Here is a 27,028-nt window from a genome sequence, read left to right as displayed (position 1 = left end):
GTACTGCCAAGAGACACATATAAAACTATAATTGTTGACACTATCCTAGCTGTTGGAAATGTTGCCTCTTTCCTCAGGTAGGAGAGAGGGATGTATTAGGAAAAAGTCAAAGGAAAGGCAGGTCACTCAGATCCCGGGACGAGAGGGGTCAACCAACAGGTGAGTCCTTTTCATCCTGGGGTCTGAGAAATGAGAAGTTTATTTGATGCTGGTTTTTCTATTAGGATTCTCTGAGTTTCAGATTAAATAAAGTCACATGCATTCCATATGCACCCCATCATCAAAATGTGGAGTGTATAATGCACACCTGACCTACCCAGAGTGACTTCACTAGTACCCATCATGTAGTGTCTATTGTTGAGGGGCCAATCAGTATCGAGAACATTGCTGCAAATTGGGAACTGTGCAGAGATCTCACAAGTGAGAGTAGGTGTTTTGACCACTTCCACCAGTCTCCAGAAAGAACTGAAAATGATCTCAGAATCTGGACAAAAGATGACAGTGCTGATATGAGAGACAATGTGTAGCTGACTGTAACTGGTGCTCTTAACTGCTCCCACACCTTCTTCTACCTGGCTTATACACTGAGCACATTTGGTGAAGCTACTTTCCAAAGAGGGGCCATCATGCATTTCACTTTGGAACTGCTTGCCACTAACAGCCCCTTCCATCTGTGGCATGACTTCAGTAGAGAAGAGAACGCTGCACAAACAGAACAGGCATTATCATCAGGACGCAATGTCTCAAATCTATTCCATAAGATGCTGGGCCCATTAGCAATACCCAATCTTCCTCACGAATTACTCCAGATCTGGGCACATTCCGCCACCCATCGAGTACATACCAACCACTGCAGTACCTTCGCAGTGGGAGACAGCCCCGCCATGCTGTCTGAAGCTGATTGATAATGGTCAAACCAGTTTTCAGCTGTCCACAAACAGAAGCCAATATGTTCATCACGACCTCACTGTGGCTGTAATTCCTAACCGAATCAACACAAGAATTTAACTCTTTCATGGATGAAGGAAAATTTAGACAAATTAACTGCAAGCCTATGTTATGTTTACATAGAGACTAAAAGAGGAGTGCACAAACTTGAGCTGTTGCTGCCATCATAGTCGCTGTATTTAGTGCTGCTAGTATGGGATTTTAGGCACTACAATCTTAGTAAAGCACTGTTCCGTTCAAACCAAAATTTGGGTTGTGGGCACAATTGTTCAAATATTTGACCTTCAAAAGAAGCTGGTAGTATTAAGTGTCACTGATTTTCTGTTTAAGTCGTGTGTGTGTGTGTGTGTGTGTATATATATATATATATATATATATATATAATAGAGGGAAACATTACACGTGGGAAAAATTATATATAAAAACAAAGATGAGGTGACTTACCAAACGAAAGCGGTGGCAGGTCGATAGACACACAAACAAACACAAACATACACACAAAATTCAAGCTTTCGCAACAAACTGTTGCCTCATCAGGAAAGAGGGAAGGAGAGGGAAAGACGAAAGGAAGTGGGTTTTAAGGGAGAGGGTAAGGAGTCATTCCAATCCCGGGAGCGGAAAGACTTACCTTAGGGGGAAAAAAGGACGGGTATACACTCGCGCGCACACACACACACACACACACACACACACACACACACACACACACACACACACATATACATATCCATCCACACATATAAGGTTCGTTTGAGCAGTTACCAGAAAGAAATTGGCTAAAAACAAATATATTTTTCCCACGTGGAATGTTTCCCCCTATATATATATATATATATATATATATATATATATATATATATATATATGTGTGTGTGTGTGTGTGTGTGTGTGTGTGTGTGTGTGTGTGTGTGTGTGTGTGTGTGAGAGAGAGAGAGAGAGAGAGAGAGAGAGAGAGAGAGAGGTGTAACCTTAAAGTTAAGAAATAGGAAGAAAATACATGGAACAAAACTGAGAGAATACATTAGATTATAAGAGCCAAATCAAACGGACTCCTAGCTGAAGCACTTTTTATGTTGTTGATTTCTCTTATATGGGCTGGAATGCTATTCTGTCAAATGAGCTCATTTTTATGTAGTTGTTTTTTGTCTTTTTCAGACAACTATCATTTGAAATGATACAATGTGTAATACAGCCTAGCTGTGCATCTTCCTTTGTCCACATAATGTAACTGAATTCTAATCTGGGTTCAGAAAATATAGTGATCATTGTTTTTTCCAGTGGGATCAACAGAACACTAAATGAGAGATGAAGCAAGACATTAGCAAAAAACATAGTAAAGACTACAAAGTATCAGAGTAAATGGAGCTGTCAAAAGCAATCACTTATTCACTTATAAATTGGCTAAAGTTGACAGAACACTGAAGAAGTATAATACCGAGGCAAGGAGATAATTCTTAACCTGACACATAAAAACTGTGTTTCGAGCAGAAACTCAACATACTCATCTTTCAGATCAGTCCACTTCATCCTACATATTTTCATTAGTAGATTCTATTCCTCATGTGTGATTCTGAAAGGTCTGTAAAATACCAATCTGCAGCTGTCAAAATCCTTTCAACAGATTCAAAATTTTCCTAGCAACACCTATCTTTAACTTGGGGAATAGGTGACACTCAAAGGATACAAAATGTGATCAATAGATTGGATATTTCAACACTTAATAATCAAAAAACCCCAGTTCTTCCTTTGGTGTTGCACACATGTAGACTGGAGCACTGTCCATTTATTTATCTATTCTTCCCATGTAGGTTTCCAGTTATATTCCTACCTATTGGTCCAAAAGACTGGTGTAGTATTTACCAGTCACTGTTCTACCTTCTAAAAGGCTGTCAGTGAGGAGAATCCATTGCACCCAGTTTTGAATGCTGTCTTGCTTTTAGTATGCTGTGAAGGAAGGTAGGCAGATTAGAGTTTAATGTCCTATCGACATCAAAATCACTGGAGACGGAGCACAAGCTCAAATTAGGGAAGGAATGAGAAGGAAATTGGTTGTGATCTTTCGAAGGAACTCCCAGCATCTGCCTTATCCGTTTAGGATTGAATTGTTTGGGGGGAGGAGACCAGACAGCGAGGTCATTAGTCTCATCAGATTAGGGAAGGAAACCGGCCGTGCCCTTTCAAAGGAACAATCCCGGCATTTGCCTGGAGCGATTTAGGGAAATCACGGACAACCTAAATCAGTATGTCCGGATGCAGGAGTGAACCATCATCCCCTCGAATGCGAGTCCAGTGTGCTAGCCACTGCGCCACCTCACTCGGTAATCAGTTTAGGGAAATGGTTGGAAAACTAAATGTGGATCACCACACATGGAGTAGAAATGTCATTCTCCCAAATGTGATTTCAGTATTCTAAACATAGCACGATCTCACTCAGTAGTATGAAGTTGTGGATCCATGTCTCATCCAAAGTAACACATAAGCACGCAAAATCAATCAGATACTAAAATGATCTAAACACTGTTTAAATTTGTTTTTGCTCTTAGTTTGTGAGAATTTTGCAAATGTTTCACTCTTCCAACATTTTTTTCCTCACACTCTGTACTTAGAATAGAACATACTGTACCCTTTCTTCTGCCCCCTGACATTTAATACAATGTTAATCGCTAATAGCCCAATACCAAATTGTACAATTTCTCTCTGTTTACATTTGTGGCTGTAGTTTTAGGTGTTCCCTCATGTGGATTATCTTCATTACAGGTACTATCATTTTTCAATTCAGATGCAGATGCCAGTTTCTTAACTGTTGAAAACAAAGGTAAGTGCTCCTTACAATCCTTCACAGAGTTTGGATGAAATTACACTGGTGATAAGCCATCACAAATAAAAATTATGTGATAACACAGTGTACCAGATTGTCCATTTTAATCACACACAGTAAGACTACTTAAAAAGGTCATACAAACAAAACTATTCTGAAAATCTCATTGGCACTTCAGATAAGGATTGCAACTTAGGCCAGTGTAAAAAAAACGAAATTTCCTTAATGTCAACAGCATCTTTGTACCAGGCTGAGAACTTTGTACCTTACCCCCCATAAAGTGTTTTTTCTGCCCTCCAGATGCAGCCAAGATTTAGTAGAAACTGTGAAAAGAGACCTATATACACACACTTAAGGTATTATGCATACATCTGCAATGGTCATATTTTTCTTTGGGAAACATTTAATGTTAAAATCTTTAATTTATTTTACCTTTTTCCTCCTTCAAATGTGGGTCTGACAGATGGATGTTGTTTAAACCTCTGAAATTCCCTAAAGGGACTTATGTATGGATTTGTATAGTCTAAGCCAATAACAAAACCAACTGCGACCAAAGGAGATGGTTCATTAAGGTGATACAGGAATGAGCCACCATACGTATACCGATCCTGAAACATTTAGACAATCTGTAAAAAAATCAGAAAATCACATTTCACAGCCAATATGTGTACATAGGAAATAATGTAATATACATACAAATGACACATAACACATATTTTATAACAAAAAATGAGATATGTTAATATAGACTTTTTAGTATCTGCAGAAGATGTGACAGCACCACTACTTAACAGTGTTGGTGTGGGTACAACACGGGCCAATGGTGGCTCGTTAAGAACTGGGGAACAGAACCTCGTGAGGGGAATGAACTTGCAATGAAAATTGATCTACAGGAAGCAGAGTGTCCGAACCCACATAGATATGTGCACAGCAATATGCTCAGCATGTGGTTGGTGCAGGCGACGAATGACTAAGCACACAACACTCAGCATAAAGTGTAAGGAGAGTTCCAAGGCAGTTTAACTGGGCACGAGTGCTGGTCTGCTCCACTTACTGTCGCTCACAAGTAAACACTTCCATTAGCGCACATGCTCATGTGCCCTCCATGGCAGGTTTCAGAATTATTCTGTTACTTTACCCATGTCAGCTCATCTACCTCCATTGTGATGTCTGCTGGTGGAAACACTAAATCCCTCCCCCTTGAAAGACCACATAGGGCCAAAAATGGCCAGGCTTGGGCTGTAACCTCCAGTGCGTAACTGAAGAGTGCACCAGAAAACCTGGCAGCAGACTGAGCGCCGAAGGAGGCAACGTCAATGCCGCCACCTCAGCTGGAAGGGTGGAAGGCCATGGAAGCTGCAGCAACAGCTGATCCACTAACCAGTGGCAGTGGGGATGCGTTCACCTCCATCGACAAAGGGGGTGAGGAGGTGGAAGGAAGGGGACCATGTCAAAATCCATGGGCTCCACTTTGGCAGCCTGAAGCACTAGCCCTGCTGGGGGCTGAGGTTGCAGGCAACAGGAGGCCAGCTGCTGCCTCAAGAGGTAGCTCATCTCTGGAACAATGTTGTGATCAATCCCAACAACTGCCAACTCTTGTGGTCCACCATGACACACAGCAGTCACCTCAGCTGTTGGCCAAAGGACTGATCCTAAATGTCAGCGCCAAGAGGAAAATGCGGCTGGCCACGGTGGTTCACGGCATGCAATGCACAGTGCAACAAATCCAGTTGAGTTGATCGCCAAGGACAAAATACATAACCTATTCTTGATCTCCAGGGTTGGCAGGGTTTCATGGGTCCATTTTTGGACTACATGTGGTTGTTGGTACTCATTGCAGTATTGAATTTCCTGGGAGTAGCTTGGCTGTCGTCAACATTGTCTTCCAGGTATGGTTGATCATGTCATTGAATAAGGGGAGGCGAGGGGGTCACTGAACTGATTATGGATAAGTGTGTGAAGGTTGACAGCATAAAGACTGTGGAGTTCAATATCAATTTTATTGAGTAAAACTCACTCATAAAAACATTTAGCAATTTTTTTCCAATGGTGAAAAAAGAACAAGGGACATTGTGCCAGGTGGAATGGTTGTTACCGGTATGTGTTCATCTGGAATTATGAACAGACCCTGTTGAAGGAGTGAAACTGAATCCTGGGTCGGTTAACATTTTTGTTCCAATATTGAGAGAGAGAGAATTATCATGCCATTGTTCAAAATTACCCTTGTCCACTTTGCTTGATATGTGTTCAGAGGTCGGTCCTCCTCCTTGTGCACAAGGGGACCAAATGTACCACCTTGGTCCACAGAAGACAGTGAGTAGTGGAGAAAGAAGTCTCCCTTTCATGGAAACAACTGGTTTAATTGTATACAAATGTTATACTCCAGATGCTGATTGCACACTGATAGTCTTACCTTGTTTACCCATTCTAGTGTGCAGTCTCTCTGAATGTCAAAATTAAATCCAGATTCATTGGTATTTAAAATTTCAGATGCTGAATGATTAGGAACGAAAGTGTTTGTGAATTCAATATCAAATGCAGTCGAAAAATTCTCTCTCTTTTCTTGTGCTTGAGCAAGTTTCTACACTACAAACTGCATAACTTTGTGATTCACAATCTTGTGAATTGCCTTAAAATTTCACACCAGGTTAGATAGCTTTGAAATCCATCAATCCAAGTGTTCTAGCTATTGTGTGTATCCGTCACCTTATATCAACATCATGTACAGCCAGGCATTAGCACTTGCCTCTTGAAAAGTAGACCAAATGTACTCCAATATGACTTTGAGTTTCTCACATTTTGTTCCTTGTTGCTCATAGTATCTCTGATAACAAGATAGTTTCTGTTCTTCACCCATCTGAAGTGATGTATACATGTTTTCAATGATCAGCCTTTATTTTTTGCGTGGCATCTTCAAGTTTCTTGATCAAACCAAGCATAGTGTTTGCAATGTCTCTTTCTTCTTCATGTACTTCACGAGATGAAGATGATAATTGAGTCTGGGGTAAAACCTCTAACACCTTGTTTACATCAATTGTCACTGTGCACAATACAAACACAAAAACAGAATGTCCACTTTATAGTTCACAATATCACTTACACACATACTGTAGAGTCAGAATATACTTCTCTTGCACTGCCAAGACACTATACTGTAATACACACGGTTTACCTACAACTGACATTATATTAAGAACCAGTTAGAATGGGTAGCTAAAATCTGCATTACTGACATCTAGTGGATTGGTTACGCCTACGTTCAAAGCGGGAGTTCAGTGCCTTTTGAGTAATGTAAAACTGTGTCTCAACCTGATTCAGCGCCAGATACTTTGAAACGAAAAGAAGTTATACTTTGAAACAAAAAGAAGTTACACTCCTGGAAATTGAAATAAGAACACCGTGAATTCATTGTCCCAGGAAGGGGAAACTTTATTGACACATTCCTGGGGTCAGATACATCACATGATCACACTGACAGAACCACAGGCACATAGACACAGGCAACAGAGCATGCACAATGTCGGCACTAGTACAGTGTATATCCACCTTTCGCAGCAATGCAGGCTGCTATTCTCCCATGGAGACGATCGTAGAGATGCTGGATGTAGTCCTGTGGAACGGCTTGCCATGCCATTTCCACCTGGCGCCTCAGTTGGACCAGCGTTCGTGCTGGACGTGCAGACCGCGTGAGACGACGCTTCATCCAGTCCCAAACATGCTCAATGGGGGACAGATCCGGAGATCTTGCTGGCCAGGGTAGTTGACTTACACCTTCTAGAGCACGTTGGGTGGCACGGGATACATGCGGACGTGCATTGTCCTGTTGGAACAGCAAGTTCCCTTGCCGGTCTAGGAATGGTAGAACGATGGGTTCGATGACGGTTTGGATGTACCGTGCACTATTCAGTGTCCCCTCGACGATCACCAGTGGTGTACGGCCAGTGTAGGAGATCGCTCCCCACACCATGATGCCGGGTGTTGGCCCTGTGTGCCTTGGTCGTATGCAGTCCTGATTGTGGCGCTCACCTGCACGGCGCCAAACACGCATACGACCATCATTGGCACCAAGGCAGAAGCGACTCTCATCGCTGAAGACGACATGTCTCCATTCGTCCCTCCATTCACGCCTGTCGCGACACCACTGGAGGCGGGCTGCACGATGTTGGGGCGTGAGCGGAAGACGGCCTAACGGTGTGCGGGACCGTATCCCAGCTTCATGGAGACGGTTGTGAATGGCCCTCGCCGATACCCCAGGAGCAACAGTGTCCCTAATTTGCTGGGAAGTGGTGGTGCGGTCCCCTACGGCACTGCGTAGGATCCTACGGTCTTGGCGTGCATCCGTGCGTCGCTGCGGTCCGGTCCCAGGTCGACGGGCACGTGCACCTTCCGCCGACCACTGGCGACAACATCAATGTACTGTGGAGACCTCACGCCCCACGTGTTGAGCAATTCGGCGGTACGTCCACCCGGCCTCCCGCATGCCCACTATACGCCCTCGCTCAAAGTCCGTCAACTGCACATACGGTTCACGTCCACGCTGTCGTGGCATGCTACCAGTGTTAAAGACTGCGATGGAGCTCCGTATGCCACGGCAAACTGGCTGACACTGACGGCGGCGGTGCACAAATGCTGCGCAGCTAGTGCCATTCGACGGCCAACACCGCGGTTCCTGGTGTGTCCGCTGTGCCGTGCGTGTGATCATTGCTTGTACAGCCCTCTGGCAGTGTCCGGACCAAGTATGGTGGGTCTGACACACCCGTGTCAATGTGTTCTTTTTTCCATTTCCAGGAGTGTATTACAAGTACAGGGTTATTACAAATGATTGAAGCGATTTCACAGCTCTACAATAACTTTATTATTTGAGATATTTTCACAATGCTTTGCACACACATACAAAAACTCAAAAAGTTTTTTTAGGCATTCACAAATGTTCGATATGTGGCCCTTTAGTGATTCGGCAGACATCAAGCCGATAATCAAGTTCCTCCCACATTTGGCGCAGCATGTCCCCATCAATGAGTTCGAAAGCATTGTTGATGCGAGCTCGCAGTTCTGGCACGTTTCTTGGTAGAGGAGGTTTAAACACCGAATCTTTCACATAATCCCACAGAAAGAAATCGCATGGGGTTAAGTCGGGAGAGCGTGGAGGCCATGACATGAATTGCTGATCATGATCTCCACCACGACCGATCCATCGGTTTTCCAATCTCCTGTTTAAGAAATGCCGAACATCATGATGGAAGTGCGGTGGAGCACCATCCTGTTGACAGATGAAGTCGACGCTGTCGGTCTCCAGTTGTGGCATGAGCCAATTTTCCAGCATGTACAGATACACGTGTCCTGTAACGTTTTTTTTCGCAGAAGAAAAAGGGGCCGTAAACTTTAAACCGTGAGATTGCACAAAACACGTTAACTTTTGGTGAATTGCGAATTTGCTGCACGAATGCGTGAGGATTCTCTACCACCCAGATTCGCACATTGTGTCTGTTCACTTCACCATTGAGAAAAAAATGTTGCTTCATCACTGAAAACAAGTTTCGCACTGAACGCATCCTCTTCCATGAGCTGTTGCAACCGCACCGAAAATTCAAAGCGTTTGACTTTGTCATTGGGTGTCAGGGCTTGTAGCAATTGTAAACGGTAAGGCTTCTGCTTAAGCCTTTTCGGTAAGATTTTCCAAACCGTTGGCTGTGGTACGTTTAGCTCCCTGCTTGCTTTATTCATCGACTTCCGCAGGCTACGCGTGAAACTTGCCTGCACGCGTTCAACCGTTTCTTCGCTCACTGCAGGCCGACCCGTTGATTTCACCTTCCAGAGGCATCCAGAAGCTTTAAACTGCGCATACCATCGCCGAATGGAGTTAGCAGTTGGTGGATCTTTGTTGAACTTCGTCCTGAAGTGTCGTTGCACTGTTATGACTGACTGATGTGAGTGCATTTCAAGCACGACATACGCTTTCTCGGCTCCTGTTGCCATTTTGTCTCACTGCGCTCTCGAGCACTCTGGCGGCAGAAACCTGAAGTGCGGCTTCAGCCTAACAAAACTTATGAGTTTTTCTACGTATCTGTAGTGTGTCGTGACCATATGTCAATGAATGGAGCTACAGTGAATTTATGAAATTGCTTCAATCAATTGTAATAGCCCTGTATTTTCGTATTCATGTTGTTTACGAGGGGGTATAAAAAAAAGGAATTATTTTTTTAACACCTATATAAACTGAAGAGTCATAGAAACTGGTACACCTACCTAATTTTGCGTAGGGCACCTGCGAGCACGCGGAAGTGCTGCAACACAACATGGCATGGACTCTACTAATATCTGAAGTAGTGCTGGAGGGAACTAACACCATGAATCCTGCAGGGCTGCCCATAAATCTGTAAGAGTATGAGGGGGTGGAGATCTCTTCTGGACAGCACGTTGCAAGGCATCCCAGATATGCTAAATAATGTTCATGTCCGGGCAGTTTAGTGGCCAAAGGAAGTGTTTAAACTGAGAAGAGCCACTCTGCAGTAATTCTGAATGTGTGGGGTGTCGCAATGACCTGGTGGAATCCCCGAAGTCCGTCAGAATGCGCAATGGACACGAATGGATGCTGGTGATCAGACAGGATGCTTACGTACGCGGCACCTGTAAAGAGTCGTATCTAGACATATTATGGGTCACATATCATTCCAACTGCACATGTCCCGCACTATTACAGAGTCTCCACCGGCTTGAACAGTCCCCTGCTGACATGCAAGGTCCATGGATTCATGAGGTTGTCTCCATACCCATATATGTCCATTCACTTGATACAATTTGAAATGAGACTCGTCTGACCAAGCAATATGTTTCCAGTCATCAACAGGCCAATGTGGTGTCGATGGACCCATGTAAGGCGTAAAGTTTTGTTTCGTACAGTCATCAAAGGTACATGAGCGGGCCTTCAGATCTCTAAGCCCATATCGATGATGTTTCATTGAATGGTATGCACGCTGACACTTTTTGATGGCCCAGCAATGAAATCTGCAACAATATGCACAAGGGTTGCACTTCTGTCACATTGAATGATTCTCTTCAGTTGTTGTTGTGGTGTCACCACCAGCCACCACACTTGCTAGGTGGTAGCTTTAAATCGGCCGCGGTCCATTAGTACATGTCGGACCCGCGTGTCGCCACTGTCAGTGATCGCAGACCGAGCGCCGCCACACGGCAGGTCTCAAGAGACGGACTAGCACTCGCCCCAGTTGTACGGACGACGTAGCTAGCGATGCACACTGACGAAGCCTCGCTCATTTGCAGAGCAGATAGTTAGAATAGCCTTCAGCTAAGTCAATGGCTATGACCTAGCAAGGTGCCATTAGTAGTTTATTGCCTGAATCTACACAAGGTGCCATTAGTAGTTTATTGCCTGAATCTACAGAGTCTCACTTGTATCGTCAATAGCGATGTACAACAAGGATGGATTAAAGTTAAGTATTCCAGCAGCTACGTACTTTTCTTTATAGCATTCATCACGTATCCTGTTTCAGACCTATCTCTAGCCTGCGTGAGTTAACGCGTGCCTTTCGGCTACTTCCGAGTGGCGTGGCTGTTAACCTACGCCACAACAGTTGTTGGCCCTATTCTTGCAGGATCTTTTTTGGCTGCAGCGATGTTGGAGATTTGGGTTTTTACCGGATTCCTTGTATTGACAGTGCACTCATGAAACGGTCATACAGGAAAATCCCCACTTCATTCCTACCTTGGAGATGCTGTGTCTCGTCGTTCATGAGCTGACTATAACACCACATTCAATCTCACTTACATTTTGATAATGTGCCATTTTAGCAGCAGTAACTGATCTAACAACTGCATCAGACACTTGGTGTGTTACATGGGCATTGTCAACCGCAGTTCCGTATTCTGCCTCTTTCCATATCTCCGTATTTGAATACGCATGCCTTTACCAGTTTCTTTGCCACTCCAGCGCAATTTCAAATTGTTTACAAAATAACCTTATCCCCTTCAAAATAATCTCCATTACAACTAACATATTTGTCCCACCAGTGCTTCCACTGTTCACAAAATTTTTTGTAGTCATCTTTAGAAATGGCCGACAGATCCTTCCTGGCTTTTTCCTTGATTTCTTCAATGTTGTCAAATTTGTGTCCTTTCATGCCCCTTTTCATGCATGGAAATAAGAAAAAAATGCATGGAGCCAGATCAGGTGAGTAAGGTGCATGGGGAAACAGAACGATGCCATTTTTAGCCAAAAACTGTCTTAACAGAGATGGTTGTGTGTACAGGTGCATTGTTGTGTTGGAAGAACCAGTCTCCTGTCTGCCACAAATCAGGTCTTCTTTGATGAACACTATTGCACAATCTTCTTAAAATTTCCAAATGAAAGGTCTGATTGATTGTCTGACCTGGGAACACATTCTGAATTAACTGTCTTTAGCATCAAAAAAGGAAAACGACATTGTTTTGATTTGCATTTGACTTCACAACATTTTTTTGGGTGGGGTGATGATGACGTCCTCCATTGGCTTGACTGTTGCTTTTTTTCTGGGCTGTAACCATAGCACCATTACTCATCACCAGTAATAGCAAAAATAGTCACATGCAGATGAACAGAACAAGCCAGGTCGAAAACAAGTGGCACTGAACTGGTAATGAGTTGTGCTATACACACCTAGCGCACAAATGCATACTACACGTGGTCCACCCACGGCAATGTTATTCCAGTTTTTACTGGGTACTCCCTCGTATGAATTTGGGAAAGTCAGTAACCAGGTTATCAGCACCAATGCTAAAATTGTTTGAGACAAATGACAAAATCTGTAATTTCAAGAAAAATATTACCGTATTTACTCGAATCTAAGCCGCACTTTTTTTCCGGTTTTTGTAATCCAAAAAAACGCCCGCGGCTTAGAATCGAGTGCAAAGCAAGCAGAAGTTCTGAAAAATGATGGTGGGTGCCGCCACAACTAACTTATGCCGTCGAATATATGTAGTGCTACACAGGCATGCTTTGTAGGCACAAAGATAAATATTGGCACCAAATTCTCTGCGTCAGTAAATAAATTTTAAAAAAAAGGTGGAAGACGAGCTTTTGTTCTCCGCCCTGAGTTTCGACAACTGCATTTTCTTACATTATCCAACGAAGTAAATACAAATTCCGTATATTCACTTTGAATGTAGCAGCATTTCAATGTACTACGAAAATCCGACTGGCAAGACTGTTTGGGATGTTTGTCAATATGGCCAATTCTACATTCTGAAATAAAATAAATAAAAACTTCTATGAATTGTGAATCACATGCAGTATTCTCTTCACCATAAGAATAATACGAATATAAGCATTTTGCCTTGTTTTGTTTCGTGTTTGCTGCTATCTCATTTAAATCGTGTCTGCCTAATAAACTACAAAACTAGAGTGAGACAACAGCAAACGCGGAAGAATATACATATCATGTCATGTTTATATTCGTATTATTCTTATGCCTAATGTGATACAGTCATAAATGAAGCACAGCAATTGACTAAGCGCCTGCAAAGATTTTCAAACGGAGAAAAAGTTTCACTAAACTCTCGTTCAGAACATCATCTATCATACGCAGTGTATTATTTGGTTCTTGTTGATCATTATCAAAGAAAGCAGCAGTGTAAGTAACAACAAATAGCAGTCTCTTGCCATTGTTTCGCTAATGAGACGATTCCTCTCTTTTTCTTTTATTGTAAGTGGCGGTAGCGCGCACAGAAGCAAGCCATGCCGCGAGCGGCGACAGGCGGTAAACACGCACAATCAGAATGCGACAAACAATACATGACACAGTACAGTAATGCATTTTCAGCTTAGAGTGATGTAAACACCTATAACAAAGAAAACGGCGCTTACCAGATCAAAGAAAAATAAGCAATCAGTTCAAACCAGACGAAGCACGTGAAAAAGGAAGGGTACCCATATAGATACAGACGGAGCGCCTGACGCATAGCAATGGCTACCTGGTAAAGCTTAACTGCTAAGGTTATGATTGGAACCAAACTACTGTAACTGTATCGTCATTCATTCGACCTAAATTGTGTCTCATATTACAATGGACCAACTTTGTTTCGATTTGGAGATGCGGCCTAAAACTTTTCTCTCCCCTTGAATTTCGAGTCTCAAATTTCAGGTATGACTTAGATTCGGGAAAATTTTTTTTCCTTGGTTTTGAGTCTCATTTTTCAGATGCAGCTTAGATTCGAGTGCGACTTAGATTCGAGTAAATACGGTAAATACTCAGTCAACTCCCTCCTTCCCCCACTTGCTCTCTCTCTCTCTCTCTCTTTCTCTCGCCCCCCCCCCCCTCCTCTCCCTCTCCCTCCCCCCACACCCCATCCCACCTGAAACATTAGCCCTTTTCGAAAATTTGCTGGACAAATAGGATAGATTAAAGGTAGGGATTATATTTAATAACACAATTGTGGTTGGGATGATCAAATGCAAAAAACTTAACATGAGACAGCCACCCTGACTACAGTCGTCTCCTCGATACCATGTTTCAGATCATCACGATAGTCAAACCAGAACTGTCTTTCCATCTGCTAAAACAAGTGTTTGTGAAAGTGACATAATTCCTTGTAACTACAGGTGTTTCATAAGCACTTTTTAGCAGAAATGCAATGCCAGTTGTTCATTCAACATTGTCCGCCCCTGGTAGCTGAGTGGTCAGTGCGACAGAATGTCAATCCTAAGGGCCTGGGTTCGATTCCCGGCTGTGTTGGAGATTTTCTCCGCTCAGGGACTGGGTGTTGTGTTGTCCCAATCATCATTTCATCCCCATCGACACGCAAGTCGCCGAAGTGGCGTCAACTCGCAAGACTTGCACCCAGCGAACGGTCTACCCGACGGGAGGCCCTAGTCATATGACATTTACATTTTACTGAACATTGATAAAACATGTAAATTTCAAAGGGAAGAAGAAACAGTATGTAAGTGTTCTCAAATACAGTTTATAGTTGTAAATGTTTAAATGGAAGCATCATAGGTACAGGAGAGAGAGACGATTGTTGTCATGTATTGGTAGAATTTATACTTGGTGTAAGTAATGATATGTGTCACATTCATAATAGCAAAATTTAATTCACTAATACTAAGGGGGGTGGGGGTGGGGAGGGGGGGGGGGAGAATAAGAAAGCAGTCACATGAAGCAATAAAGTTTTAGTTCTGTACACATATATAATATCTCAATGAAAGCAAAAATTAAAATTTTGAGTGCTTTAACTTGATTGATCTAAACTGTGATGTCACTATCCTAACTTTGTTGTTTCTAGTGATGACACACAAGCAGCATCTCTCTTCCACTAGAATGCAGCATAACATTTATAGGATTAAATTTATTTCTTTTTCAGAGATATGTTGTGCTCGGATGATTTTCAAATGACTGACTATAAGGTAATGATAATTTCTGTAAGCTAAGCTGCAGTTTCTAAACAACATTTACTAACCAATGGCCATCCAATAGTATGTTCAACAGTGCCTGGTTTATGTTTCTCTGGTACAATTTCCCATACTTCCTTCAATCCAATGCCGTACGTCTGTGCTTCACAATTTTCACGTAGCTTGTATTTATTAAAAAGTTGCTTTGATAAATGCCCATGGCAACCTTCTGCAAAGAGTGTGCACTTTGCATGCAGTTCCATACCACGCTCAAAAGTTTCCTGCAAAAAATGAAAGGTTCAAAACACGCTTATTTTTTATTTATTTGCTCTCCTGTTATCGATCATTGTCATAACTTTAGTTTAGATACATATTCAGATAAAAGAGGACTAATTTTAATTCTTTTACTGCTAAAAGATAAATGCATACATTGGTATCAAAACTGAAAATCAGAAATTACCTGTTTTCTGTTACAAAATAAGTTCAGATTCACACATTGTTTTGCCATATTAAATGTACAAACAATGTTTCAGTAGTATCAAATATTAATCTCGTGCTTTTTGTTGATTGATATGTTAATAGTGATTTGAAGAGGACAGCAGTTCATACAAAGATGTTCCAGCTGCATTGTAGAATTGCACAAATGTAAAAAAGTAAGACCTGTACTTTCTCACTGATTATCTTTACACTTTTCTTCTTTTTAAAAAAAATGTTAATTACCCCCTAACATTCAGATCATTGGAGACAATGGTTGACTAACCTGGTAAAATAATGATTGGAGACACTGTTCCATCATCTGGACTTATTCAGGGAAAACCACTGGTGATTTAATTGTTTTTATGCAAGCACAGGCACGAGGTGTGGATGCAGCATCAATGAAGTTACTATCCTGTGGTAGGGGCAGAGGTGGGAGTGGGGCAGGGATTAGTAAAGACTGAGGGCAGGAGGATTACTGGATAAAAGAATCTCTGTTTTTGTTGACCATCACCTCAAACCATTCATCTGCAGCATAGCCTCCCACAGTAAAGATCTGCAGCATAGCCTCCAACAGTAAAGACATGAACCATTTCCTTCATCAATTCTCCAACATCCCCACACCCCTGCATCTGTAATATTAATGTTGATGCCACTTTCCCATGCACTAACATCCCCCATATCAACGGACTTGACTTTGTCGAACTCTAATTCTCCCAATGTCCTTCCAACTCCAGTTCATGTTCTCATTCCTTATACATCTAACACCATCCACTGTCACCCTGTTTATGGGTCATATAGGTGAAATCTTCATAACCATCCAATATCCCACACTACTTGTCTAATTCAGGTTCACTGATGATTTCTTCATGATTTGGAACCATAGCTAAGACACCCGATCTCCAGCCCCCCACAGCACAAACGTTCCACTTTCCTGGATGTTGATCTCCACGTCTCTGATGGTTCCATCCACACTCTTTGTCCATATCAAACTCACAAGCTACTGACAGTACCTCCATTTTTATTGCTATTGTCCCCTCCACCCCAAAAAATTCTTCTCATATAATCTAGCCACCCTAGTCATAATGCAACTGCACTGACAAGAAATCTCTTGCCCAGTTATACTGTAGGTCTCACTAATAGCTTCACAAACAGGCAGTATTCCCCATACATAGTCTGCAGACTGGTCATGGACCACCTCACATAACCCTAATCCTGTAAACCCCCTTCCCCGAATGCCCAGTACCTTCCTGCACTGGAAAAAAATCAACCACATCCATCAAAAGGGCTTCAGTTATTTATTGTTGTGCCCAGAAATCAGGAACATTCTATCTACAATCCTTCTGACATTTCCCAATGCAGTATTCCAACCCCCCCCCCCCCCCCCTTTCCTTCCTCCAAATCTTTCAGAACAACCACAAGTTACTCACACCCCCAATCCATTGCCATATAGGTCATATCCTGTAGAAGACAAAGGTTCAAGATCTATCTGTACACCCACCCAGTACATCTTAAGTCCAGTCACAGGCTGAGGCATGAACAGCCACGAGAAAGCTGTTGCTAAGAGCAGCACTGAGAACCCAGTGCGGGAACATGCTGGTGAGCGTAACATGCTCAACTTCAATGGCTACTTCTCAATCTTGCCATCTGGGTACTGCCCCTCCTCCTACCTCCCCCAACAACAGTTATTCTGAGTTAAGTAGATGGGAGCTGTCCTTGCAACACATCATTTGATGCCATAATCCTTCTCATCTCACACTTTTGGCCTCCTGCACCAACCCACTTCCACCCCTGCCACAGGACCTTATCTTCTCTCATCCTGCAACCACACCTTCCTCCCCAGTCCCCATTCCCAATCCACACCTCCACATCATTGTGGGCTATACGAGCTCACCAGAACATGTGTCCATGCCACGTCCGTATCCAGTGAACATGCTGTCTCTCCGTCCCAGCTGTCAACAACCCTTTCCCATCCCTCCCATTGCACTTCTTCCCCACCCACTTTATTCCACGAAACCTGTCATCCCAGTCACTCTGCAGAGCTGCAGTGCCAGCAGTATGGGGTTGTCAGTTGACACAATGTTAGCCATTCAGGTGTGTGTGTGTGGGGGGGGGGGGGGGGGGGCTCTACAACTCAAAGAAGATTCATCTGAAAGCTAGCAAATTTCTCAGTTCTGTTTATGTGCCTTTCGACAACTCAAAGCCTGTACTATTTGGTCCGTTGTTACCTTTACTCCTTAAATTATTTACATTCCACCAGGATTTTTCATTAATATATGTATATTAACTTAGATTTGTAAGATGCAGATGTCCTAGGTTGATTGGTAGCACCTGCTTTGGCTTTGCTAGGTAAGACAGTCGGTGCAGCTATCCATTCAGTCTTGAGGGAGTGAATGATAATTGGCTTGAATAAGGAAGCCTGAGTCACACTAATGTAGCAAGCAAAAGCAATAGTCAGTGCCAACCCAACAAAGATGCCAGTCAAAATGACACTAGAAATGACAAAAAGAGAATTTTGGTACATAAATTTGAATGATTACAATCTCAGTTCAATAGGTGCACTACTGCAATGGAGACCACTGTATATCAATTCATTTCAAAACACATGATAGCAGTGTTGATAAAAATAACTTCTGTCCGATTACCCTCTCTGCCATACATATAAGCTCTGAAATGGATTAAGCTTGTCAGAATTTCAGAGGCCACAAATAAAATAATAAAATAAGCTGGATTTGGACACGGGAAGTCCTGTTGTGTGCAGATATTAAACTTGACAACACAATGATGAAATGAAATTAACAGCAATAGCAGCCCTCGGTCGCAAAAAAGGAGTCTTTTTGACACAGGTTTCAGGATTGCTATGAGTGCCTTGATCAGAAATAAAACACTCAAGTCGGCATTTTATGTATTAAACTAAAAATCAAGTGATAAAGCTTTAGTCACAAAATGTGTAAAACAGAACACACACAAGACAAGCCACTATGCGCTGCTCACATGTGTTGAACTACGGTAGCATCAGACTTCTTCGGGCTTCCATCTGGATGGCTGCATCGAAATTCCACGATGTTTTGACGAGTACCATTCGCATCATCTCCTGCTGAAGTATCGAGACAGCACAGGCGATCCCCTGAACAGTGGCCGCACCTTGCCACCCCTTCCCACAGATTTGGGATCTGGCAACCTGTTATGCAGGGGTACAGACCGCTATTCAGCACTCTGTGTGTTCAGACTTGCCTAGACTCACAAAGCATCAACTGCTGGGTGTGCCCTTGGCGTATAGCTGCTAGTGCAGGGTATCATGCCACACTTAGCTGATAGCCCTCATCTCTATTGATGATATTGTCATGTAGCCTTATCTCAATTGATACTTTGATGATCCTCTCCCCAAAGCCACTACAACATATTGAGGACATATTTGAGGAAATGATTTTTCGCTTTACTGATCAGTGCACCATCTGTGGCACAATGACTCACTACAAACTGCTGTGGAAACTTTTAATCACTGGACGACATATTTCTGTCTTAATAGACTTCCCCGTAGCATTTTCCAAGTTCCAAACTGTGCATATGACCAATCTGTTAATGGAAAATAATGCATTTTATTTAAGAAGACAATACTGATATAGCTGCACATGGTAGGAACTTCTAAGAATAAAACAGCAGGTACAGTGATGCTGTGGAGTTGTTGTCATTATACTTATGTGATCATGAAGTAAATATAATGCTGAATATACAGTACTGTGGTGTCATCATTGCTGCATACAACATACGATTGAAACATTTTAGAATACCCCTGGACAAATATCTCACTTTCAAACACACTTCTGAGAAACTATTACAAGATGAATACTGTATATAACTTCCTTGAAAGTTATAGGGCAATAGCTCAGATGGGCGAGAGTTACAACACACAGTTCTTAGGGCATCAGTTTCTCTGCAACTGGTAGCTGAGTTTGTTGTTTTCGCAGATGGTGTGTCATATAGCACAAAGTTTGTTGATGTAGCCCTTATTCAAATGATGTATCTCATTACCTGATGTCTCAAGCCACCATAGTCTATAACCTAGTCCTCCTCTTTGGCATCACACCATCTAACATACTAATTAAACTTTACAAATAGACACAAAGTAACAAACATAGGACAGATCCAAGGCCCCAACTACATCATCACCAACCAGATAAACGCACACTCCATTATGTCACAGCTTTTAAGCAAGAACAGCACTCCTGGACAGAAACATAGAAGCCAAAAAAGCTTCTGGAACAAAGCACTGAGAATCACATCCCACTGCACCTGCAACTGAAGAACTACTGCTGGGTCATTACGTGCTTTTTCATACGTGGAAAACTATGAAACAACATTGAATCAGAGTCTTAAAGTGCAAAGTGAACCTATAATGGTATCAGCTGCTACCTGATGGAGAAAATACTATATGCTCCTCTGAAAAACTATACTATGGCCAACATTGCTTATGTGTACAAAAATGAGACAGCCCTGCACAAAGGAGAATTTACTGACTGCAAATGACATAGCTGTTACTTCTTGGTAGGTTAAAATGGGCTCAAACCCGAAACCTTACCTTTTGCAGGCATTTCCCTGTACTCATGCTGGTCAATTTGCATTTGCCCATTTCCCACTTTTCATTTGGCCATGAAAATTCAGACAAAAACACATTGTGTAATTTATATGGAGTCTTGTTCCTGCTCCATTCAAATATTTGCTCAAGAAAGACTTTGAACTGATACTGTTAGAGGATTATTTTACTCTCTCACATCTGACTGAAATGTTGTGTTGTAAGTTGGAGTGTTCCTAAGGACTCCATATTAAGGCCACTTCATTTATGGACATACCTTCAATTGTAGCACATTACTCTGCAACAGTCTCATTTACAGGTGGTAACAAGCAACATGTTAAAGACTTAGGTCAGGAACTGAATAATACAACAAATTGTATTCTGGAAAGAAGAAGCTCTTCGTCCGTAGCTAACACACTCCTAACTGCAACAAACACACTACATCTGATTTCTTAGATAGAATACTGTTTGCACTGATTTTCATCTCATCTGCAATAGCTACAGAATTAGTGAAGTACAAGACAATATGTACAAATGCATACTCTCGCAATAATATCCACTAATAAAATATTCTCGGGTTTCAAGCCACACCAAGTGGTTAACTGCCACCATTAACCACTTGATGCTGTTGAAACCTGAGAATATATTGTTAATAGAAGACAATATGTTTCTGGGGATGACGCGGAAGGGTCATATTTACTATGCCTTTCAGAAGTAGATTGCAGCCATCTTTAAAGTTAGTCAGCACCAGTGGAATATTATGTTTATGTTATGAGCACATTCCTAACTACTGTTCCATAAGGTGTGCAGCATCCTGTATAAGTTTTCTATTGATTTCTAAAAGACTTGAAGACTGTCAGTGATGAACTGCAATGTTTGAAATAAAATTGAAGGCTTTTCTCTTCAAAATATAACACATGATATTGTCTGCAGGTATACTTTACATCTATTTAATTGTGATATGGTGATGTAATTAATTGAAATGAAATGATTGGAACAACTGACAGTAATGTTCATGTAGGAATAGATTAGGTACGCTGCTTTAATGGAACACTGTGACAATCCTGTAAACAAAATTTCTTTTAGAGTATTTTTCAGCATCATGTCTCACAAATGGTATTATAACTAATTGTGATTCCTTAGCAACTCATCATACAATGAGAGAAAAAAAAATGAAAGTGAATATTTTAGTCACTCTTGATGTGATATTACAATATAATGAATTTGGAAGCACAAAAGGTGTTATGCTTGTTTATCTAATCCAGCTATTCTAATTATAGAGTTTTCCTCAATCATTTTAGGTAAATGTCAAAAGTATACTTAGCAGCAGGCCATTATGTTATTTTCAGTTCTGCCATTTCAGAGTTTCATGTTTTATTACTCTATTTTGTTTTATAGAAATATGTTCTGTTTATTTATTGTTTTGGCTAGGAGACATTCAACAGCCTTTAAGTAATTGAAGAAACACATTATAACCATCAGCTGTTTTTATTTGAACCTCAATATCTACTGGTTTCGGTCATAGACTACCTTCACATAATATATGAGGGTCGTCCACAAAGTTCCGTTTCTATTTCTATCCGCGGCAGTGCTACAATCGCAGTTCCTAGCACGCGCAGCGGTTACTCTGACTCAAGGAGAAGACATGTACGCCATTTTCAGATTGCTGCTGCTGACGTGCACTTTGTACTGGTTCTTTATAATGTCAGCTGTTATTGGAAATCCTGCCACGTGTGAAATCAGATCTGTGATTTGTTTTTTAAATGCAAAGAAAGTTAAACCAAAGGAAATTCATTGGCAAATCTGCGAGGTTTATGGACAAAATGCTATGAGTGATTCAATGGTTAGAAGATGGGTCAGACTGTTCAACAAAAGACGTGATCAAGTGCACAATGAAGAACAAAGTGGACGCCCGTCTGTGGTTACTGATGAACTGGTTCACACAATTGAAGAGAAGATTAAGGACAACTGTAAGTTTACGCTTAAGTGCCCTTGCTATGGAAGCTCTGCAAATCACACACTCACTAATTCATGAAATTGTTACTGAAAAACTGAAATTTTAAAACTTTGCTCATGTTGGATACCCAAAATTCTTACTGATTAACACAAAAAACAACAGAAGGGCAGTGCACTTCCGGTTTTGACATGCTACAATGAAAAAGGCAATGGTTTTCTTTCTCGGATAGTCATGGGGGATGAAACTTGGGTATTGTACGACACCCCTGAAACAAAACAGCAGTCAGTGGAATGGAGGCACACTTCATCCTAAATGAAGGTTAAAGCCCAAGCAAATCTTGACGCCTCGAGAAGTCATGTGCACCATTTTTTGGGACAGAAAAGGCATTTTGCTGATTGATTTCTTACCACAATGCCAAACATTCAATGCATATGGTTACTGTGAGACCATTAAGAAATGGCACCGTGCGGTGGCATTTTCAATTAAGGCTGACATTTCAAAGAAGCATTACAAAGCACACGTCGGCAGCAGCGATCTGAAAACGGTGTACATGTCTTCTCCTTTAGTCAGAGTAACTGACGCGCATGTTCGGAACTGCGATTGTAGCACTTCCACGGATAGACGATTGTAGCACTTCCGCGGATAGAAATAGAAATGGAACTTACTTTGTGGACGACCCTTGTATACCAAAAGTACAAAATGGAACATGTAATTAACACAAAAAATACACTAAATCTGTAATAAGTGAATAATAATAACCTGTTCATGAATAATTACAATGCAAAAACAGATCAAGTGAACACATAAATCATTTTCTTTTGTAGCTGATAGAAAATCAGTAAAATCATAACAGGTATGGGAAAAGAACACATCATGTTCCAACAAAGTCTAATAAAGATGTGCTCAACATAGCAACAGTTAACATAATGATGTACGGAAAGATAAGAAACCAAAGAGGTATGAGCTATACAGTGTAACCTCTTTAATATTAGTCAAGGACCATATCGAAATACATTCTATCAACGCATATAAAGAAGTTCATATCTAGAACAAGTTGACAGCTGATAGGAGCTAGACAGAATGTCTTTGAAAGACATCTTAGCTGACACACAATGTACACGAAGTTTAAAATGAGGTTATAGTGAAGAGACCAATAATATTAACATACAATAAAAAGACATACAGAAGTGAAAACTTAAATAATTAACTAGTAGTATACTCACTTTGAACAGTAAAAAAATATAATATTATAATATTGTATTAATGACAAATAAAAATGTCCTGTAAGTGAGTATAAACTCGAACTACAAGCTTGAACTATAAGGACATGTAAGGTGCCTCTTATTTGCAGATAAGAGCACAGTTTACTTTATTTCTAGTTTGCAATTTCACATACATGAAGTGAATGTATCAGCACTGCTGTACGTACAGAGTAAGGAGCAAGCTGTATGTTCCCACACTGGCTAGCAGAGGCGGTTGGCCATTTCGCGCTTTCAGAGTCAGTGGTATTTGGAACTGATGCAGAAATCACTTGTGACATCAGCTGAGTAAGTAAAGCACATTTATTTTGGTGTGAATCACATAATTGTTATTAATAAATATTTGCTAATGAAAGTAGCCTTTTGATACTCAGACATAGAGGGAGTCCCCGAGTCATCAATGCAATACTACCTTTCAGTAATTTTACACTGCCAAGTAACGTTGATATTAATAAATATATGAATAACTTTGGCATAACTGAAGACGTATACCATTTGTACGCTCAAGTTACAGACTGTGATCCATAGTTGGCAGTTACCGAGAGGATGCCTTTCAACTGAGTTACTCGGTAGGCCATGCTCTCGTACTGTTTTATAGTTAACTTATAATCAGTATGAACAAGTTCAGTTTACGGTGCTTCTTAAATAAACACACCATAAAGGCATCCCGTGTAAAAATTATTTGCGTAAAACATTTCCCACTTCATTATGTAAAACGTAGACAGTTGTACTGCACTTCCAGAATCCGATGACACTGCTATGGCTCTGCAAGGGGACATAAAACTACAAGAGCATCTCCAGAGAACAAGTAGGAAGAATTCTTACACAGCAGCTCACTGGCTTAATTATTGCCAAACTAGGGTGGGAAAGCATGACCACTTATGCTGTACACCCTTTATGCCACTGTCTCCAGACTCACCAGCTAAACTGAGACATTTCTGGAGATTTAGTGTGAGTGGGGGGTTCTTGCACATGTTACTAAGTTAATAACAAGTAAGAAGTGAAACTATACACTCATTCTTGTGTATTCAATTTCCTTCAATTGATAACATAAGTAATAAGTACATAGAATCACACCATAAGTGGTCATCTTTGCAGGTGAACAACCATATAGCATGAAATTTCAGATGGTTAACTACATGAGAATGTGTGTATGTTTTTCCTTCTTTCTCGTTGTGTTAACCTACGTATGTGGTTATAGTTCAAGCTTGTACTTCGTTATAGACCTTACCTACAATACACTTTTATTTGTCATTTATAAGATTATAATCTGCCATATTGTGAATATGCTACTAGTTCATTATATTTTCACAGCTGCAATTTTTTTTAAAATTGTATATGACTGTTACTGGTCTCTACACCTCTACACTTTTACTTCACTTTCACTGTTGTTTACATTGTATGTTAACTAAGATGTCTTCCAAAGATATTCTGTAAAGCGTTTATCAGCTGTCAACTAGTTCTAGATATGAACCTTAATATTTTTCGTAGAATGTGTTTTGATTTGGTTTTTTACTTCTGCTACAGAGACTACACTGTCTAGTTCTTACCTCTTTCGTTTCTTGCCTTTTTGTACATCATTGTGTTAACTGTTGCTATGTTGAGTATGTCTCTATTAGACTTTTGTTGAACATACTGTGTTCTTTTCTTACTCCAATTATGAAGTTTTGGATGGTCTACCAGCCAGAAAAGAAAATGGTTTATGTATTCATCTCATCCATTTTTCCCTTGTAATTATCCTTGAAGACATTATGCTTATGTACCTATTTGAATGTTTTATTTCATATTTTTCGTGTACATTACTTACTCCGTTTTGTACCCTTGGCAGCTGTCCTGTGAAGATGGTCCTCCAATGAAACCAGTGGATACTGAGGTTCAAATAAAAACAGCTGTGGTTAAAATGTATTTCTTCAAGTTCTGCATATGTTACAGTATGTTGATGTGTTCCTGACACAGATGCCATGCGATTAAAATTAAATAATTAACAGAGGAAAGGATTTATTTTAATTAAAAAAAAAGAGGACCTTCAAGGCCCAAGGGCTGTCAACTGGCCAACAAAACCACAAATATGGACGGCAAATAAAGAAACAGAAAAACAAAGTGTGAGATTTTGAAGGTATATATGTGTCACTGAATGATGAATAGAAAGCAGGAAAAAGAAAAAGTCTACAAAAATGTTGAAGGTGGCAGTAACATCTTACTATCATGGGAAACTGGGCCGTGTAAAGAATTAATGGGCTGCTAGTACTTTTTTTTATTAATTTGTATTTTGTGTAAGCTAATATTCAGTGAAGGTAAACTTTTTCATCAACTACAATCCAACATGGGTTCCGAACCATGGTGCGGCACAATTTGTGTGTGTATGTTTTAAACATATTCTTACCTTAGGTGAACCATCTTTTGCTATTCCTACATCATTTGTAGCAACACCCTTAAGGCTACCATCTTCATGGAACAGCAGTTCTGAAGCTGCATACCCAGGATACATTTCAACACCAAGTTGCTCAGCCTGCTCCCCAAGCCAACGAACAACATGACCCAGCCTGACAACATAGTTGCCATGATTGTACATTGGCATCCCTGTAACACACACACGCTGCCTTGCTGAACACTATAAATTATAAAAAGCTTTTTGTGAAATCAAGAAACTCTATACTTAAAAATATAATATATATTAGAAATAGAATCTGAACAGAAATAAAGGCAGTATATTTTGACAAGTGGATGGTAAAACTAGAAAGTTTACAGAAATATCTTTAAAAATATCTTCACACAGTTTAAACCATTAAAAAAAATTAATAAAAAACAATTCAAAACCGATTACCAAAACTTGATACACATATAAACAGGATCATACTATTCTCTGTTGTGAATTACTTCATGGACACACATATTTTTAATTGTGTTTTTAACCTGCAAGAACTTGTGTCTTTAAAAGTTATGCAATCAGTCACATTCCGAGCATTTTGCTCACACTCAGAAAGCGGTCTGAAATGTACCTAATACATGTAAATTTATAGTATGTTTTATTGTTATTTTTGTAATAAAACTCAGATTTTATTATTTTAATTATTTATTTGCAGTGCAAAACAATCAGTATATCTATGCAATTCGCAATCAATAACATTAGTACAGTTAAAATTCCTGTCTTCTAAAGCATAAATCAAGAGCAATACACAGAAAATTACATTTTAAAATACATTAATAGCAAAACATAATATACTTAATGCCGACACTGGCTCAATGAGCTGAATGCTGCATGATGGCAACCGGCCCAACCAGCTGACCTTGACCTCTCCAAGCAACACCTGTGTGCTGACTGAGCGGGGTAGTGCAGTGATTAGCACATTGGACTAACGTTCAGAAGGACTATGGTTCAAAACCACATCTGGCCATCGCGATTTATGTTTTCTGTGATTTCCCTAAATTGCTTCAGGCAAATGTTGGGATGGTTCCTTCGAAAGGGCGCATCCACTTTCCTTCTCCATCCTTCCCTAATCCAAGCTTGTGCTCCATCTCTGATAACCTTTTCGTCACGAGGACATTAAACACTAACCTCCTCCTCACCCACGTGCTGATAAATGACAACAGTTTGTGCAGGTCATGAACTTGTAAA

At 40.9% G+C, this 27,028-nt stretch overlaps 1 protein-coding gene across 1 annotated transcript in view; it reads right to left on the bottom strand.

Moving 5' to 3' along the window:
• Positions 1-27,028, bottom strand: part of LOC124621888 (electron transfer flavoprotein-ubiquinone oxidoreductase, mitochondrial) — a 103,058-nt gene that overhangs the window by 57,800 nt on the left and 18,230 nt on the right. The window contains exons 5-7 of the mRNA XM_047147358.1: positions 25,796-25,992; positions 15,218-15,430; positions 4,199-4,374 (exon numbers count right to left, since the gene is read on the bottom strand). Coding sequence (XP_047003314.1) covers positions 4,199-4,374; positions 15,218-15,430; positions 25,796-25,992 — 586 coding nt within the window. The remainder of the gene's footprint in view (positions 1-4,198; positions 4,375-15,217; positions 15,431-25,795; positions 25,993-27,028) is intronic.

The sequence above is a fragment of the Schistocerca americana genome, chromosome 7 (assembly GCF_021461395.2).
Source record: "Schistocerca americana isolate TAMUIC-IGC-003095 chromosome 7, iqSchAmer2.1, whole genome shotgun sequence".
In the NCBI taxonomy this organism is placed as follows: domain Eukaryota; kingdom Metazoa; phylum Arthropoda; class Insecta; order Orthoptera; family Acrididae; genus Schistocerca; species Schistocerca americana.
Note: the sequence above shows the minus strand (reverse complement) of the source record. Positions and strands in the feature narration are given on the sequence as shown.